General features: G+C 40.5%; 1 protein-coding gene across 2 annotated transcripts; it reads left to right on the top strand.

Annotated features, from left to right (window-relative positions):
- Positions 1 to 131: 131 nt before the first annotated feature.
- LOC135481785 (integrator complex subunit 10-like) lies at positions 132 to 18,611 on the top strand. Of its 2 annotated transcripts, XM_064761489.1 has the most exons (17): positions 132 to 281; positions 2,966 to 3,033; positions 4,049 to 4,152; positions 4,408 to 4,547; positions 5,370 to 5,451; positions 6,270 to 6,425; positions 6,689 to 6,860; positions 8,607 to 8,764; positions 9,323 to 9,392; positions 9,738 to 9,892; positions 11,487 to 11,569; positions 13,514 to 13,579; positions 14,226 to 14,279; positions 14,658 to 14,837; positions 15,001 to 15,163; positions 15,472 to 15,568; positions 16,876 to 18,611. In XM_064761489.1, the coding sequence occupies exons 1-17, from the start codon at positions 132 to 134 to the stop codon at positions 17,027 to 17,029; spliced, it is 2,052 nt and encodes a 683-aa protein (XP_064617559.1). In that variant the 3' UTR covers positions 17,030 to 18,611. The 2 variants fall into 2 exon arrangements, with proteins under 2 accessions (XP_064617559.1, XP_064617560.1); XM_064761490.1 differs by lacking the exon at positions 2,966 to 3,033 and having other exon boundaries at positions 149 to 281.
- Positions 18,612 to 19,799: the final 1,188 nt, after the last annotated feature.

The raw sequence follows: 19,799 nt of genomic DNA, 5'->3' as shown, positions 1-19,799 counted from the left end.
TTTTTTAAGTATGAATTTATCCTTTGGAAGCATATTTGAGATTTGAGAGAGCTAATGTGTTAAACAATAATAAACAATAATGTTTTTTATCAGTTATACTTGCCGTGAGGTTCACGCAAGGTCAACTATCCATGATGGCGGCAGTTGTCAACACAGGGCCCGTTGGGGATGAAGAATGGATGGTTTTGCGAGCCAGGGGGTATGCCAAGTCAGATCCATGGACGGCAAAGGCATGGATGATAACTGCTAGAAGCTTGTTTCCGCAGAATTTCTCAATACAGGTACGAATGCAGCTGTTGGAGATTTGGCTCTATTGTCAAGAAATGTTGTTGAATCCGAAGGTTGTGAGATAAGAAGTCAACCTATAAGTGTACGTGTAAATTTGCAATCTCACTCAGTGTAGCCAGTACGTGTCACGATTATGAAGTTATGCACAACAGTCACACGTAATGAAAGATCTGGGGCATGCCGTGGCCACATTGGCCTATAAGTTATAACATATTGTTCAACAATGTGATTATTTAATATGGGATCAGGCGTAGATCACAGCCGAGGAGTTATCCAGGATAAAGTAATGGTATCCATCCTAGCGGGGAGAAACTACATGCAAGAAAAATCCATGCAAAATGTACCAATACATGCATTAACAGGACAAAACTCCAATGAATTATGTTCACCGAGTCATCCTCTGTTCCTTTGCCAAGTTTTCCCACATTCTGAAGCCTTTAGGGCCAGTAAATCCAAGATAATTCACAGTTGCAACTTACACTCACATGCCATGTTGACATTCTGATCTACTAAACCATGTTATTGCTACCCGCCCATGCGCATCCGTGGTTGTCACTATGTTTTGATGAGCTGGCTGTCAGTTCTGACAGACACAAAGCCATGTGACTGAGGAGACGCGAATTTGACAGAAGGCTATGGCGCAAAATGACTGACCCCACACTTTGTGCAAACTGTCAGATTAAATTCACAGTAAAAAAGCAAGGTTACCTTCGACATCTGTTCCATTCAAAATTGGGTACCACAGGCATTACGGTGTGTGAAGGCCTCGATAGTTTTTGCCGAAGAATGTGGCATGTAGGCCTACACCAGAAGTCCAGAAACGACAACATGCAGGACAATCCATAAGCCCTGACTGTTACCATTTGCTGTTGAAAGCAACAGTTGGCAAGTCGTCAGAATGTCATTTTCTGGAAAGGATGGAACGTGGGGGATACCGCGAATTAAAAAGAAAGACAACCAGTACCTTGTCGACGCCAGCGAAGAGCCTCTACATGCAGAAAAGAAGAAAAGTTGATGCATCATGTAGAAAGAAAAAAAAAGGAAAAAGAAACTCAAATATAATATAAATATGTTTTATTACCGCTTGGTAAGATGGGGACATCCACTATTCAGGTGTGTATAAATTGTAATGGATAAAATCATACCTGCCTCGTCCAAACTAGGTGGTAGGAGTAAACATTAACTTTTCCCAAACTGAGTTGGGAGAAGGCAAAATACACTTGTATTGGAAAGTATCACGTGATTGCATCCTTCTGTGGTCTTAAATATGTATGCATGTTCTATCACGTTTGATTGAAGGCATAGATGACTTCTAGTATCAGTGTAAATTTCAAGATATGACATCACAGAACGGTCACCCACTGCTGGGCATGTGCGCCTGGCTGACCCAGATTTTATAAACTTGCCAGAGCGTGGCGACCTGCTGAATATAGTCATATTTTTGACTTCGGCTAAGATTTACAGGAGAATGGGGATGTAAATGTGAGTAGCAATTGTGGCAAGATGTGCATAAATATTTTAGCTTTTAGAATTGCCGTGCTTTATGTGTGTGCAGGACAAATCTAATGTGCATGCATCGGAATTGAACTAGGGGGTAGCTCTTTGTAAGCATTACGCTGGGATCATATCCAAATTACTCTTGGGCTAAGAGTGGCTAGTGGTCTCCAGTATCAGTACATATAAGCCACCCTTAGACTTAGGTCTCTGGTGGCTAGCGATGCCCACGTATCAGTATATATAAGCCACTCTTAGACCGATGTCTCAGGCCAAATTCAGATGTGAAATTTGTAAGAACTGGATGTTGACTTACAACTTTATAAACTAATGTATCAGTACTTTGAGCAGAGTTGTAGGAGTTACAGAGAGGAGCATCCATCATTTACTGTCATTCATACACTCACTACAATCAGCAGATACATACGAGGTGAAACAGACCCAGATGCGATTCATCGACAATAAGGAGCATTTACCGTTGTTCACACACTCATTAAAACTTCCCATGTTAGTGAGCCTGCAGTAAAATGCTTAGGTTGCTCCATCAAACTCACACCTAGCACTATTCTAGGGCTAGCCTTTACAGTCTATGCCTACCACGTCTGTATGCTTTAACCTGGCGAGACTGCAGTAAAATGCTTAGGTTGCTCCATCAAACTCACACCTATCACTATTCTAGGGCTAGCCTTTACAGTCTATGCCTACCACGTGTGTATGCTTTAACCTGGCGAGACTGCAGTAAAATGCTCAGGTTGCTCCATCAAACTCATGCTCGGAATGTTATGTATTATTAGTAAAATCCACATATTGTTTGGTCATTGGCCTAGCTTGTTAGAAAGAGAACCGAAGATAAATATCAAAACTCCAGCACGAGGTTCCCCTACCATGTGTGGTATTTTGAGGAGTTTGCCTACCATATATTAACAGATATGAAAACCAGAAATTATAGAGTTGTATGCACAATCTGATCTGAACTGCGATTTAGTCATAAAGGCCAACCCAGCAAAGAGATGTTTGAAGTTTTCAGTTCCATGCTTAATGTTCACCTTGCAGTGGTGTTGCGAAGACAGTACGTTCTGTTTAGTGATTGGCGCATTAAAGAATTGTTGAGGCAGGCCATAAGAATTTCACTGCTGACTGTGTGACCTCGAAATGTCTGTTATGAAACTTTTTTAATTTACAGTTTGAAGCGTATTCTATGGAAAAATCCTCCAGAAATGTGAAAGAAGCGGCCAAACTTTTGGAACAAATGTAAGGTTGAAAGTCTTGACAGGAGAACACAGAGAAGCATTGCATTCACATGTAACAGGAGAACACAGAGAAGCATTGCATTCACATGTAACAGGAGAACACAGAGAAGCATTGCATTCACATGTAGTGCATGCCTTCATTCAAAGTTATCTGAAAATATGAGAGAATACTTTTTAAAAAATAAAGCAAACATTGTCTTAAAAATAGTTTGAAAATAAGAAATAAGCCATGTTTCAAAAGCATTTTTTATGTTATATGTTATATATACATATATGTACTGTGTGTCTTATCATGATTGGGTCATATTTTAATTTTGTAAGCAATATCTGAAGTTGTAATACTTTGATCACATAATCCGCATAAACTTTTGACCCTCTTTGGTAGTGCATAATTGATGTTAGCTTGACCCTGTATAATGGATGAGCTCTTTGGCCTTACATAATGGAGAGCTCTGTGACTGTGAATAATGGATGAGCCCTTTGACCTTACATAATGAATGAGCTCTTTGACCCTGCATAATGGATGAGCTCTTTAGCCATGCATATAATGGCAGAACCCTGACCGTGTCTAATGAATGAGCTCTGACCCTGTAGAATGTATGAGCTCTTTGACATTGTATAATGGATAAGCTCTTTGGCACTGGGTAGTGGATAAGCTCTGACTGTGTATAATGGATGAGCTCTGTGACCTTACAAAATGGATAAGCAGTTTGACTCTGCATGATGGATTAGTTCTGACTGTTTATAATGGATGAGCTTTGACCCATGGACAAGCTCTTTCATGACCCTGTATAACGGATGAGCTCTTTCATGACCCTGTATAACGGATGAGCTCTTTCATGACCCTGTATAATGGATGAGCGCTGACCCAGTATAATGGATGAGCTCTTTCATGACTGTATAACGGATGAGCTCTTTCATGACCTTGCATAGTGGATGAGCACTGACCCTGTATAATGGATGAGCTGTTTCATGACCCTGTATAATGGATGTGTAGTGTTTGGTACATGTTGTAGGTTTGTGTCTTTTCCTGATGAGCCAGTGCTATGGAAGGAAGTACAGACCACACTGGAAGCCATGCAGACAGAAGCCAAAGATGCAAAAAATGAATTCCTAACTGGTATGATTCATTTAATATTACCCGATGTAACCAATATTTTGTCATACATTTGAGCTTGTTTTTTCCAAAACTTGACTGTAAATTAGATTCCCGTTCAAAGAGAAATATTTGTTTTGTTTGTATCTCTGTATTTGTATCCTTATAGTTTGTGAACAAAAAATAAGCAAAGAAAAAAATGTAACTTTACCTTGTAAATGCAATGGGCTTTCATTTCCAGCATAACTGGTACGAGTTTTTTTTTTTTTCATATTGCAGATATATTTGCAAGTATTCCCACTCAGGTCCAGTGTCAAATGCTGCTGCGAGTTGCCAACACTATCAACAACACAATAGAGCAATGCAGACTCCTCTTACTGGCCATGAAGAAGTTCCCGAGCCTGGTCAATGAGCACGGGGTAGGCAGCCGCAGTGAATGTTGTCAGAGTCAAAAGTTATTGATTATGTTAGAGGGGAGAAATGGGGAGGGGGATTAGGTGCCTGACGCTTAGCAGTGGACCTACTAACCCAGGCAAGGGAGGGTCTAGGGGCTTGAAGGCCCTGGAAGCTCTCACCTTTAAGATACAATATACATGTATATAGGCACACATTTTTGGCAATTTCTGGCAACTAAAGTTTGAAAAGGACGAGGTGAAAAGCTGTATATTAGTCCTCTTTAAGGGAACAACCTAGATATGTTTGAGAGTATTCCCAACCAGGTTCAGTGTCAAATGCTGTAGGTTTGTCACTGTGAATACATGTAGGGGTTTGTAACCATGGATACATGTAGGTTTGTGATTGTGGATACATGTAGGTTTGTAACTGTGGATACATGTAGGTTTGTAACTGTGGATACATGTAGGTTTGTAACAGTAGATATATGTAGGTTTGTAATTGTGGATACATGTAGGTTTGTAACTGTGAATACATGTAGGTTTGTAACTGTGGATACATGTAGGTTTGTAACTGTGGTTACATGTAGGTTTGTAACTGTGGATACATGTAGGTTTGTAACTGTGAATACATGTAGGTTTGTGACTGTGGATACATGTAGGTTTGTGACTGTGGATACATGTAGGTTTGTAACTGTGGATACATGTAGGTTTGTAACTGTGGATAGATGTAGGTTTGTAACTGTGGTTACATGTAGGTTTGTAACTGTGGATACATGTAGGTTGGTCTATAGGAGAATGAAGTCTCCGTCAATTAGTCACCTTCTGTGTCTGTTTTCTTTGTTACAGCTGAAGCTTTTGGAGACTTTGTTGACTGCAGAACGACACTCAAATCCCCAGACATCAGTGAATTGCTATCGTAAACTGTTAGGTAAGGCTACACATTGTAATCACTGTAATCACTAATCACTGTCTGGAGACAGCATTGAGTTTTCATTGAACGCTTGACTGCCATGAACATAGGGAAGATAAGATTGTTTCTTCATTCTCTGCGATGGGATTTTGACTGTGAGCGAGCAAGTGCTGTGCCTCTACTTTGTCAGTGTAGGTACACTGATGATGTCACCTGTCTGATTTTGTCTTCCTATCTAACAGTATGTGTGTACATTGATAATGTTACCTGTCTCATTTTGTCTTCCTGTGTGACAGTGTATGTGTACACTGATGATGTTACCTGTCTGATTTTGTCTTCCTATCTAACAGTATGTGTGTACATTGATAATATTACCTGTCTCATTTTGTCTTCCTGTCTGACAGTGTATGTGTACACTGATGATGTTACCTGTCTGATTTTGTCTTCCTATCTAACAGTATGTGTGTACATTGATAATGTTAACTGTCTCATTTTGTCTTCCTGTGTGACAGTGTATGTGTACACTGATGATGTTACCTGTCTGATTTTGTCTTCCTGTCTGACAGTATATGTGTGCACTGATGATGTTACCTGTCTGATTTTGTCTTCCTGTCTGACAGTATGTGTGTACACTGATGATGTTACCTGTCTGATTTTGTCTTCCTGTCTGACAGTATATGTGTACACTGATGATGTTACCTGTCTGATTTTGTCTTCCTGTCTGGCAGTATATGTGTACACTGATGATGTTACCTGTCTGATTTTGTCTTCCTGTCTGACAGTATATGTGTACACTGATGATGTTACCTGTCTGATTTTGTCTTCCTGTCTGACAGTGTGTGATGTTCTTCCCATGGTGCTCAGTAAGACCAAAGCTGAGGTTCCTCAGAAGCAACTTTACAAGTGGCTACAGAAGGCTATAGAGTTCTACATCAGCTACGTCACCATGCCTCCACCTCCTGCCTCCAGTCCTGGTGAACTAGGCAGCCCAGGTAGGTCTTGTTAGCTGTTAGCCGTAGTGCATCACTTCATTAACAGTGAAAATATACACAAACTAGCTCATCCTGAGAAAGATGTATTGGTATGCACTCCTGTACATGTATGTAAACCACTTGTTTTCATGAGCTAGGAAGGGGCTAGGAAACTAGTCATCAGCTATAAATGCCACATGATAGATTGATTGACAGAGTAGTTAAAGACAGTTGATTCAGTCTGTGCCTGTGTCAACTCTGATTGATTGATTGATCATTCTCAGAACTGCACGCTATGGGGAAAAAACATGGCGGGAAGAAGTGGGCATCAATTGCAGGGCTGAGTGACAAGGAAAGTCAGGTGTCTGATCCATGGGGTGCGCTGTTCCAGTTACTGCTGCTGCTTGGCCAGAAGATTGGCTGGGATGTAGAGGCTAACTTCTTCTCTAATACCAGGTCAGTGAGAGCATGGGCAGCATGGCTTACCAGGAGAACTTGGAAGTAGCTCACTTAATAATTTACACCGTACAATGAGCAATCTTGGAAGTGGGTCACCTAATAATTTATACCGAACAAATACCAAACTTGGAAGTAGCTCACCTAATAATTTACACCGTACAATGAGCAATCTTGGAAGTGGGTCACCTAATAATTTGCACCATACAATTAGCAAACTTGGAAGTAGGTCACCTAATAATTTACACCATACAATGAGCAATCTTGGAAGTGGGTCACCTAATAATTTATACCGTACAATTAGCAAACTTGAAAGTAGCTCACCCAATAATTTACACCGTACAATTAGCAAACTTGGAAGTAGGTCACCTAATAATTTACACCGTACAATTAGCAAACTTAGAAGTAGGTCACCTAATAATTTACACTGTACAATTAGCAAACTTAGAAGTAGATCACCTAATTATTTACACTGTACAATTAGCAAATTTGGAAGTAGGTCACCCAACAATTTACACTGTACAATTAGCAAACTTGGAAGTAGCTCACCTAATAATTTACTCCGTACAATTAGCAAAGTTGGAAGTAGGTCACCTAATAATGTACACCATACAATTAGCAAACTTGGAAGTAGGTCACCTAATAATTTACACCGTACAATTAGCAATCTTGGAAGTGGGTAACCTAATAATTTACACTGTACAATTAGCAATCTTGGAAGTAGCTCACCCAATAATTTACACCATACAATTAGCAAACTTGGAAGTAGGTCACCTAATAATTTACACCATACAATTAGCAAACTTGGAAGTAGGTCACCTAATAATTTACACCGTACAATTAGCAATCTTGGAAGTAGCTCACCCAATAATTTACACCGTACAATTAGCAAACTTAGAAGTAGGTCACCTAATAATTTACACTGTACAATTAGCAAAGTTAGAAATAGATCACCTAATAATTTACACCGTACAATTAGCAAACTTGGAAGTAGGTCACCCAACAATTTACACCGTACAATTAGCAAAGTTGGAAGTAGGTCACCTAATAATTTACACCATACAATTAGCAAACTTTGAAGTAGCTCACCCAATAATTTACACCATACAAGTACCAAACTTGGAAGTGGGTCACCTTATAATGTACACCGTACAATTAGCAAACTTGGAAGTAGGTCACCTAATAATTTACACTGTACAATTAGCAAAGTTGGAAGTAGGTCACCTAATAATTTACACTGTACAATTAGCAAACTTAGAAGTAGATCACCTAATAATTTACACTGTACAATTAGCAAACTTAGAAGTAGGTCACCTAATTATTTACACTGTACAATTAGCAAACTTGGAAGTAGGTCACCCAACAATTTACACCGTGCAATTAACAAACGTGGAAGTAGGTCACCTAATAATTTACACCGTACAATTAGCAAACTTAGAAGTAGGTCACCTAATAATTTACACTGTACAATTAGCAATCTTGGAAGTAGCTCGCCTCTTGGGTATGTGTATGTACAGGGTCTGCTTTTATTGGTTTTATCTTATTTATTGGCCTGCTGTTTGTAGACATTCAATTATGGCTGTGAGATTGATATGAACAGTTTATACGATGGTTTCTGTTTATTTACTAATCATGAATTACCCCAAAAAGTCATGTAAGGGATCACTAATCATTAGTATCTATCATCCACAATAAAAGTAAGAAGTGTGTAGAGTAATTGTATATTTTGTTGTGATGTCATCACAGGGACTACCAGTGGCAGTATATTGTGAGTCTCTACAACAGAGACAGACAGACTGAAGCAGGAACCTACCACAAGCAGATTCTCTACATGACTGTTGTTCTCTTTGTCGAGTGTCTCTTCAACTACGTCAGTTCCGTTGACCCAGAACTGTTTGCTCAAGGTCAGTGATGGAGGTACAAGCAGCTCCAACAGCCTTAAGTCACACCAGTCAGGGCACGCCCTAATTAGCATACACTCAATCAGGGCACACACGAGTCAAAAGACTGCCCAGATGAAGGTAAATACACAATTTAGCGAACATCTAAATCATGCAACATCCAAAACAGGGTACACCTGAAGTAGGCAACTATCGTAACAGCTCTGTAGAGGTGAAAACCTGAATGGGGGCACGAATTCCTAGTACATTTATTGATGACATCATTTCCTAATTTTCCCAACCATTAACAGAAACAGAGGGAGTATTAAGAAATATAAATTATGAAATTTACCAAAAAATAAAAATTAGTTGTACATATACATCTCTCAGTCCTGTGGTTGTTTATGATGTTTGCCATTGCTTATGCATTTAGAGCTGAATTTATTACCAGTGACAAAAAACAGATTTACTTCGTGTGGTTTGTGTATGTAACATGGTGAACTGATTTGTGGTCAGTGATGTAAAATTAGACAGCATATTGTAGCCGATTATTTCTAACTGAATGTTATGTTCTGGTTTAAGGGGGCGCTAATTCTGGCCCTCTGGTGCTACTAGAGGCTATCAAAGGAGCAACCACTGAACTCACAACTGAGTAAGATTTTTTAATTTTTTTTGACTTAACTGTCAACAGTGGCATGTACATTTAGCGTGCATTTTTGTGTGAATCGATTGTTGGAAAGTTTGTGGGGTACTGTCCAAAGACTGGTCTTTTACCCAGGGTGGTATAGTTTTCTCCAATCAAGAAATTGACTGCTCTAGTCCATATAGGTCACATAAGTAGTTTATTCAAATTTTTGAGCCGTAATTTCACGACGTTAATGTTTTAACGTACATCAGCATCGTGTGTGTGATTTTAGCCATGATGTGTCAGAAATTCTGCTGGCATAACGTTATAACCCATCTTGCTCGTTCCCTGATGATGTGCATCTGGTTACAGACCACGGCCTAAGAAACTGCGGCCTTCAGAAAACCCACATCTCCCCCAGATCCAGCCTAGCCCCCTTCTGTCTGCAGGGAAGGACATCGTGCAGAACTTTGTAACAGCCCTCAAGTGTTATGAGCTGTTACACTCATCAGAACATCTGAGAATGGGTGAGGATTACTTCTTGTGAATGAAGAGCTGTGGTTTAATGACCATTTGGTATGGCATATCTGAGACTCCACGTGGGAGTACAATCTTAGCTAGGCCTCTGGGAATGGATGGGGCCTTTAATACAGTCCAGGGGGCACAGTACCTGAAATTTGTCATTGTCATGTATTATTTTGTAGATGGACAGACTCTACTAAACATTTATGGGTTATTCCTATGTGCGCCCATGAATTTTTGTTGTATAGTATTAATGTTACTGGCTATGTGAGAAATAGTGAAGGACTGTAAAGTTCAGACATTCTAGTAGTGAAGTATTCCTTTCTGACACCAGATAGTATTAATGTTACTGGCTAAGTGAGGGAGAGTGAAGAACTGTAAGTGAAGTATTCCTTTCTGACACCAGATAGTATTAATGTTACTGGCTAAGTGAGAGATAGTGAAGGACTGTAAGTAAGTATTCCTTTTTGACACCAGATAGTGTTAATGTTACTGGCTAAGTGAGAAATAGTGAAGGACTGTAAAGTTCAGACATTGTATTAGTGAAGCATTCCTTTCTAACACCAGATAGTGTTAATGTTACTGGCTAAGTGAGGGAGAGTGAAGGACTGTAAAGTTCAGATATTGTAGTAGTGAAGTATTCCTTTCTGACACCAGATAGTGTTAATGTTACTGGCTAAGAGAGAGATAGTGAAGGACTGTAAAGTTCAGATATTGTAGTAGTGAAGTATTCCTTTCTGACACCAGATAGTATTAATGTTACTGGCTAAGTGAGGGATAGTGAAGGACTGTAAAGTTCAGATATTGTATTAATGAAGTATTCCTTTTTGACACCAGATAGTATTAATGTTACTGGCTAAGTGAGAGATAGTGAAGGACTGTAAGTGAAGTATTCCTTTCTGACACCAGATAGTGTTAATGTTACTGGCTAAGTGAGGGAGAGTGAAGGACTGTAAAGTTCAGACATTGTATTAGTGAAGTATTCCTTTCTGACACCAGATAGTATTAATGTTACTGGCTAAATGAGAGATAGTGAAGGACTGTAAAGTTCAGACATTGTATTAGTGAAGCATTCCTTTCTAACACCAGATAGTGTTAATGTTACTGGCTAAGTGAGAGATAGTGAAGGACTGTAAAGTTCAGATATTGTAGTAGTGAAGTATTCCTTTCTGACACCAGATAGTATTAATGTTACTGGCTAAGTGAGAGATAGTGAAGGACTGTAAAGTTCAGACATTGTAGTAGTGAAGTATTCCTTTCTGACACCAGATAATATTAATGTTACTGGCTAAGAGAGGGATAATGAAGGACTGTAAGTGAAGTATTCCTTTCTGACACCAGATAGTATTAATGTTACTGGCTAAGTGAGGGATGCTGAAGGAGTCTAAAGTTCAGACATTGTATTAGTGAAGTATTCCTTTCTGACACCAGATAGTATTAATGTTACTGGCTAAGTGAGAGATACTGAAGGAGTGTAAAGTTCAGACATTGTATTAGTGCTCCTCTCTGACACCAGAGTTCTTCCTCATGAGAAGCAGCTAGCACACTTTAAGCTTAAAGCATAGGAACCAAGAATAGCAGGAGTTGTCATTGTTTCAGAGTTCGTGAAGATCTACCAGAGTTGGATGATGGAGATCTGGCGATGGATGGGGCAGTTCCAGACGGACATGTTTATCTACCAGGTTTGTTAAGACATCTGATATCATTCTGATGCTTGTTCTCATAAGTTCACATCCATTGTAAGTGTTGGTCATTCATTCATGAAGTAAAGTTAAACTTTGAGATAGGTGGTAGATTGTTTGTATAGAGAGAGGGTGGGAGAAATAGGGGGATTAAGTGGTTAACTAAACTAGTGCTCAAAAGAAAGTATACAGCAGTTTGATCAGACATCAAATAAAAACGGAAAGAATTATATTTGAAATTATTTTTAATTCCATAAGAATATTCCATTTCACCTGAAACGTCCATACATACAGTTCATTAAATGGTGAAGGTTGGTTTGATGGTCAGTCAAAGAGATGTGGTGTCAACAGAACATTTACACATTTGCAAAATTCAAATGAAGCATTTTTCCCTCTGTAAATGTCATTCAAATCATGCTCAGTAGCGAGTGTGGCCTCCATTGGCACTGATGCAGGCCACAACACGTCGCCGCATTGATGACGTCAGGCGTCGAATGACGTTAGGTGTGATTCGTTGCCATTCTTGTTGGAGACACTCTTCCAGCTGTTGAACGGTCACAGGTGGCACTGGCAGTCTTCTGACTTGTCTGCCCAGGTGGTCCCACAAGTGCTCAATTGGATTGAGGTCGGGTGAACATGCCGGCCATGGTAAGAGATCGATGTTGGCGTTCTGTAGAAAGTGGTTCGTCAATCTTGCAGTATGAGGTCTTGCTGGTATCATGCTGGTACAAAATTCCTCTTTGCTGTTGGTGGATGAATGGCACTACAACCGTTCGTAAAACTTCAGCCGTGTATCTGCGAGCATTGAGGTTCCCATGAATCACCACCAGCCTCATCTTCAGATCGCCGCAGATGCCTCCCCACACCATCACACTACCACCTCCAAACGCTCAAACTTGCTGAACGCAATTTGGCACCAAACGTTCTCCTACACGCCTGTATACCCTAGCCCAACCGTCATTTTTGTACACGCAAAACCTGCTCTCGTCGGAGAACATTTCCCGTGCCCATTCACGCCTCTGTCAGCGTAGAACGCGCCTGGCCCATATCAGCCGACGACGTTGATTTTGAGGCGTCAGATAAACTCCACAATACGGTCGACGTGCCCTAATATCGTGTTGACGTACTCGACGGTAGACTGTGTGTCGACTAATCGGGTGCCCTAGTGCCGTCGCCGCCCTTGACGTTGCCGTTACGTTCCAATTGCGGAGGTGAATGGTCCGGATGTGTCGATCTTCAGCGGGGGTGGTGACGCGTGGTCGACCGCTCCTAGGTCTGTCGGATGTAACGCCTGTCTGCCGGAGTCGCTGCATAAGTCTGACGATAGTTGCTCTTGTGCAACCAAAGGTTCTGGCAATGGCGGCGTTGGTCGCTCCTTGCTGGGCCATGCCGACAGCTCTCTCTCGCTCAACTTGGCTCAAAAGTGGCATACCTCTGGTGTTTTTCTGACGACTGTGTTCCTAACGTTTCCTGTCGACTCATTTATACCGCCAAAATGCACGTTCATGTCGTGTTACACGTGGAAGGGCCATTTTTCGATTTTATGCTAAGTTTAGGCAAATCTTGCTTTGTTGGACCAGTTTGTTCCCTGGATGGATCGGCGTTTACACGGGTAATAGGGCTCATCATGGATAATTTCTCAATTTTTTACTTTGCGCGATTTTTATGTATTTGTTTTGGTGTATACTTTCTTTTGAGCACTAGTATACCTTATTTCCTATAATTTTTAGGATGGTTGGTCTGCTCATTTTAGCAAATATATAGGTTATTGTAGCAGGAATACTGATTTTACTGATTCTTTGTATGAGTTACTAACAGACACTGACTGTCCCAATCTTTAGAGTTTTGTCTGCCCCATTAGATAGGAAGATTGCCCCCTGCGCATAACCTCTGCAACTCCCCTGTGGAATCAGACATGTCAGTGTAATATCTGCTGGGTTTCAGGGCGCCTTCCAGGAAGCCATTGGCCATTTACAGAACTTTGGGATATCAACAAAGGGAAGTGTGAGGGTAGGTAATCAAGAGAACATATGTATGTACAGTATAGTGTACAGTATGTAGTGAGGTACTTACTGACACCTACTGTAATTCTTCAACCTTTTCAGATGTTTGCAAGATTTTTATTCTAGCATATTCTGAAGGCATTATTCTGTGTTGACTAATAAAATTATACTTTCTGTGAGACCGTGGAACTGGCCCATCCAACCAGTGTAGTTTTGTCTCTCTTTGCTAGGTGAAAAGGTTGAGGAATTAGAGTACAGATTACAGTGTAAGGAGTGTAATGATGATCATAGAAAACACACATACAGTTGAGTCAGTGAGAAGAATAAGGCTCCTTGAAGAAAAACTTGAACATTCTGGATAAAGTACTATGGGCTGAACATATTCAGAATCAAGTTACTGCTAGCATTCTGCAGTAACATAGGGGGTTAATATCAAATCCAGCTGACAGTTGAATTGGAGACAAACTGAATGTTGGGAATATTTGGTTCTGGATTTTGTCCTCAATGGATTCAACTTGGCCTATATGTATAGCACATTCTTTGCCAACACACCATATTAAACTTTTAATTCACCAGTTTTCATTGAATGGTGTAAAATTTGAGTGATTGTGTGAAAATATGGTAATAAAGCAATACATTTTTGTTGGTTTCAGATGCGAAATCACCTACAACTTGCCTGCTGTCACTACTGCATGGGAAACCATTCAGTGAGTTTTAGTTACTTATTAAGAAGTTGGTAACAGTTTAACTAGCAGTGATAACCCCTGCATAGCTGAAGCATACAATGTTCATGTCTCCATATAGAACTACATGAAATAAATGTTTACTTTGCAGAGCTTGCACAGAGCAGGAAATATCTGAAATATCAGTGAAACGCAACTGCCTGTTTCAGACACAGGGATGTCAGGGTATTAAAGATTTTAGTGGTTTTGTCCTGGAATATTTGGGAATTTGATTTCAAGTGTTTGGAATACAGGACTGTTTTTCTTGTATTGTTCATGTATTGCTTTATGCTGTCCAATCCACTCATGTTTTATTAAATTTATGTTTGCGAGTAAAATGGTCTTTTCGCCTGTGTATGCCAGAAATCCTGTGAACTGATCCTGGAAGTAGTGTCGGTGCTGCCCTCTACTGAGGACAAAGGAGACAACTCTGTGAAACCGCTGCTGCCTGGTCCAGATGGCTGTCGTCAATTGTACTTGTCTACATGTACTGAGATTGAGCTCCTACCTTACTCCATACAACTGCTCACCACATGCTTTAAGGTACATCATCAAGGTCAACATGGATAATTTGATTTTGTGGCCATAAAGACATTCATACAACAGCTGTAACATTGGATATACCTTTCTGAACAAAGACATAGTGACAATGTATTGGCTATGTGTTTTTGATAAAATAAAATCACGAAGCTGATTGTCTTTGTAGGAAAAAGCCTTCTCTTCCACAAAAGATGACAATGCCATGGGTCACATGATTGTATTGCTACAGTATGGTTGGCCAAAGCAAGAGCCTCTGTTCAGCCAGGCGGTGAGGAAACTCCAAGCTGACGGAGCATTCAGTTACTCCCTCTTCTTCACCTACATCATCAGTATCCTTACGGCAAACACAATGCTCTGTATTTTAGTGGGAGCAATTTCACTATACTTTGTCATATCACTTTATTTGGATAAAAAATGTGTAAACTTTAGGGATGTATATGTCAGAAGATCCTTTTGGTTATTATAAGTGGCTTTTCCTCAGTGGATGACATTTAGGGCTGTGCATTAATGACATTGTTTCTGAATACTTAATCCATTGTCACTTTTCTGCAGGCCGGCTGTCATTGAAGGGTGAATGTTAATTCATTTTTAATCTAGTAATAATATACAAGTTAATTTCCTTGATAAGAATTTTCAGATGTTGATATTTTAGAAGAAGTTGCATTCATGAAGACGGCTGAAGGAGGGAAAGTAAATCTGGACATTTTGCCGACAAGTGCAAAGTTGATAGCTCAGTAAGTCACCTCTGAAGATGCATACATGTATATGCTTAGACCCAATATTCAGATGGCTGAATGTACAAAATCTTAGGAGTTATGTTGTTCCTGCGCATATATTGTGCTGTACAAGGGACACCATCCTGATACCAACGAAATAAACGTTGATGATAAGCCATGAAAAGTAACACACATTCAGCATGTGGGGAAATCATGATACCAGTTTTTAATAGAATATATCCGGAGTGTTGGTTCATTTGTTTGGAGGGTACTGAAAATGTGTTACCAACAGTTAGTGCACATCTACAAAGAATGACAATTGGAGTAGTTACATGTACTTGGTGCAATCTCTTCATTGGTAGTGTGAATGATATCATTTAATTTTCGTGAATTTATGTTTGTAAGCTGCAATCCAATGGATACAAGTTTTGCATTTGTACCTCAATAAATCAACAAAAAAAATGAAGCCACGGCCACATAGGACTACTTTTTCTCAGAATAGATCTCAGAGAGATTGAAGGCATATCATGTAAAGTGACAAACAGAACACTGTAAATATATCTGCTTTCTGCTGTATTATATTCATATCCATGAACAGGAGCATCTGTACAAATTCTGCAGGAAGGAATTCAGATTGTTAAAACAGTGCTCTGTGCCTACATCAGTATGAGCTTATTACACAGTGACACAGACACTGACAGTCCTGCTGAGTCAGTCGATGCAGGTGATATGTGCATAGTCAAGTGGGAGTGAGCATCATAACTAGCCAGTTTGGTCAAAATCACTTTCCAACTGATCCAGAAAATACACTCTCTTGCTTTTTGATAACCAGTATGTTTGAAACATTGAGATGCATACAGTATGTCACGACTACACATGATTTACAACAGACAGGACAAAGTCACCTGTGTACATGTTCACCAACTCAGATATCCTGTGCATGCAACAACAACAGCAGTATTCCATTATTCACAACTCAAACATCTTGTTGCCTAGAAAATGCGTCTCACAAAATACATTCAGCTCGTTTTTCATCTTCAGTGTCAGATTTTCAGTTCTGTCAGATTTCACTGTCTGAATGTAAAATTGTACACGATTATTTTTGATCAACAATTTCATTGGCTCAAAGATTTTCATTTGTAAAATGTGTATTCTGAAACCTGCAGCATTTCCTTCTTCAAAAGTATTGTCATTTCTCACAGTTTAGAATGAAAGTAAAACATTAGATTAAATTATAAGGGTTGACTGTAATATTTGTTAGGTTTGTTTGGGTATAAACATAAAAACTGCTGTGCAGATTTATATAATATGTTTTGTATTACCAGACAACGGACGGTGACCAGGGGAGTTAACAAAGGAGTGAAGGAGGACTTCCGGGTAACGATGGAGAAGCAGGTGAGAAGAGCTGACGAGTGCGTGGAGGAACTCATCAGGAAGTTCCTGGTAGAGGAGAGAGAGGTTTTGCTGCAGACATTATAACAGCATGAGGCAACCATCAGAGCTGCCACGACATTACGGTTCCTGATAGAGTAGAGAGAGGTTCTGCAGCAGACATTATGATAACAGCCTTGGGCAGCCATCAGAGCTGCCACGACATCACGGTTCCTGATAGAGTAGAGAGAGGTTCTGCTGCAGACATTATGATAACAGCCCAGGGCAGCCATCAGAGCTGCCACGACATTACGGTTCCTGATAGAGTAGAGAGAGGTTCTGCTGCAGACATTATAACAGCCTGGGGCAGCCACCAGTGCTGTCAAGAAGTTACGGTTCCTGGTAGAGGAGAGAGAGGTTCTGCTGCAGACATTATGATAACAGCCCAGGGCAGCCACCAGAACTGTCACGACATTACGGTTTTTGGTGGAGAAGAGAGAGGTTCTGCTGCAGACATTATAACAGCCCAGGGCAGCCACCAGAACTGTCACGACATAACGGTTCCTGTTAGAGAAGAGAAAGGTTCTGCTAGAGACATTATGATAACAGGCTGGGGCAGCCATCAGAGCTGTCACGACATTACGGTTCCTGGCAGAGGAGAGAGAGGTTCTGCTACAGACATGATGATAACAGCCCGGGGCAATCATCAGAGCTGTCAAGACATGACTGTTCCTTACTGCCAACTTTATGATAACATCTTGCGACAACCGTCAGGTCTGCCAAGACATTACAGTTCTGGATGTCATTGAATTAAATGTCAGTTGAATAATTACAATTTTCAGATGGACAAATGAATGTTTTTTGAGTTGTGCAGTATATTGGAATATTTCACTGAATGATAGAGAGATAGTAAGAAATTACACGAAAGTGATGGTGACCAGTTTAACCACAGGCCACTTAGTGATATACCCAGAAAGATTATTAACATATGCCTTTTTATGAAGCCTTTGTGATAATGCTTGTGTGGCCATATGTGCAGTCTACGAATTTTTAGCCAAAATTGGTAAGCGGAAATCCAATCAATTTTTGGCTATTATTTTAGAATAACCCAAATAATTACTCCTTACAAGAAACCAGCCTCGTGTGTGCTTTTGTTACCGTTCAAAATCGGTAGTAACAACTTAAAAGTTGTAATGGAGGTAGCATTATAACATTTCAAACTCTTAAGACATCTTAACACTATAAACGTACAGGTAAGAGTGTTATTTACTGAAAGGCAATAAGTGGCCTCCGTGGAGGGGGTTAGCACGCCAGCGCGGAGCAATGGCCCAGCAGCCTTTCACCAGTGCGGTCGCTGTGAGTGCAAGTCCGGATCATACTATCTTCCTCTCCGACCATACCAGGGAAGGTCTTCCAGCAAGCTGCGGATGGTCATGAATTCCCCTCGAGCTCTGCTCGGTTTCCTCCCAACATAATGCTGGCAGCCGTCGTATACATGAAATAGTCGGCGTAAAACATTAATCAACTAACTAAATACATAAATAAATCAAAGGCAATAATTTTAAATATTCTGGGCAAATACATAAAATTTAATTTGATCAGCGAATATGGATTTTTTTCCCAAATAGATCCGGTTCAGTATCTTAACCAACCATATCTATAAGAACTTGTTGATTTGAAACTCCCGAAATACGACATACGGGAAATATATGTTGCCATGTACAGGTAGATGCTTCCCAATCGTTTTGGTGTTCTAAATGTTGAGATACATGTGGGCAGTAGTAGGCAAGAAGGACATACATTTCTAACCCGTAGTTCTGGAGGACACACGTGTGAAACACAGCGCCAGTGAGGTAAATGTTGAGATACATATGGGCAGTAGTAGGCATGAAGGGCATGCATTCCTAACCCATAGTTCTCGAGAACACGTGTGAAACACAGCTCCAGTGATCTAAATGTTGAGATACATGTGGGCAGTAGTAGGCATGAAGGACATGCATTCCTAACCCGTAGTTCTCGAGAACACACGTGTGAAACACAGCGCCAGTGATCTGAATGTTGAGATACATATGGGCAGTAGTAGGCATGAAGGATATGTATTCCTAACCCTTAGTTCTCGAGAACATGCGTGTGAAACACAGCGCCAGTGATCTAAATGTTGAGATACATGTGGGCAGTAGTAGGCATGAAGGACATGCATTCCTAACCCGTAGTTCTCGAGAACACACGTGTGAAACACAGCCTCAGTGATCTAAATGTTGATATACATATGGGCAGTAGTAGGCATGAAGGACAGGCATTCCTAACCCGTAGTTCTCGAGAACACACGTGTGAAACACAGCCCCAGTGATCTAAATGTTGAGATACATATGGGCAGTAGCAGGCATGAAGGACAGGCATTCCTAACCCGTAGTTCTGGAGGACACACCTGTGAAACACAGCTCCAATGATCTAAATGTTGATATACATGTGGGCAGCAGTAGTCATGAAGGACATGCGTTCCTAACCCGTAGTTCTCGAGAACACGTGTGAAACACAGCTCCAGTGATCTAAATGTTGAGATACATGTGGGCAGTAGTAGGCATGAAGGACATGCATTCCTAACCCGTAGTTCTCGAGAACACACGTGTGAAACACAGCTCCAGTGATCTAAATGTTGAGATACATGTGGGCAGTAGTAGTCATGAAGGACATGCATTCCTAACCCGTAGTTCTCGAGAACACACGTGTGAAAAACAGCGCCAGTGATCTAAATGTTGAGATACATGTGGGCAGCAGTAGGCATGAAGGACAGGCATTCCTAACCCGTAGTTCTCGAGAACACACGTGTGAAACACAGCTCCATTGATCTAAATGTTGAGATACATATGGGCAGCAG

This window comes from Liolophura sinensis, chromosome 1 (assembly GCF_032854445.1).
Source record: "Liolophura sinensis isolate JHLJ2023 chromosome 1, CUHK_Ljap_v2, whole genome shotgun sequence".
NCBI lineage: Eukaryota > Metazoa > Mollusca > Polyplacophora > Chitonida > Chitonidae > Liolophura > Liolophura sinensis.
The sequence above is the reverse complement of the archived record's forward strand: the minus strand, read 5'-3'. Positions and strand labels throughout refer to the sequence as shown.

Coding starts and splice junctions, on each gene's coding strand:
- LOC135481785 (XM_064761489.1), top strand. CDS start 132: ATGATGGCGGCAGTTGTCAACACAGGGCCCGTTGGGGATGAAGAATGG. Junction 5,452..6,269: donor TTGCTATCGTAAACTGTTAG/GTAAGGCTACAC, acceptor CCTGTCTGACAG/TGTGTGATGTTCTTCCCATG. Junction 8,765..9,322: donor CCCAGAACTGTTTGCTCAAG/GTCAGTGATGGA, acceptor TTCTGGTTTAAG/GGGGCGCTAATTCTGGCCCT.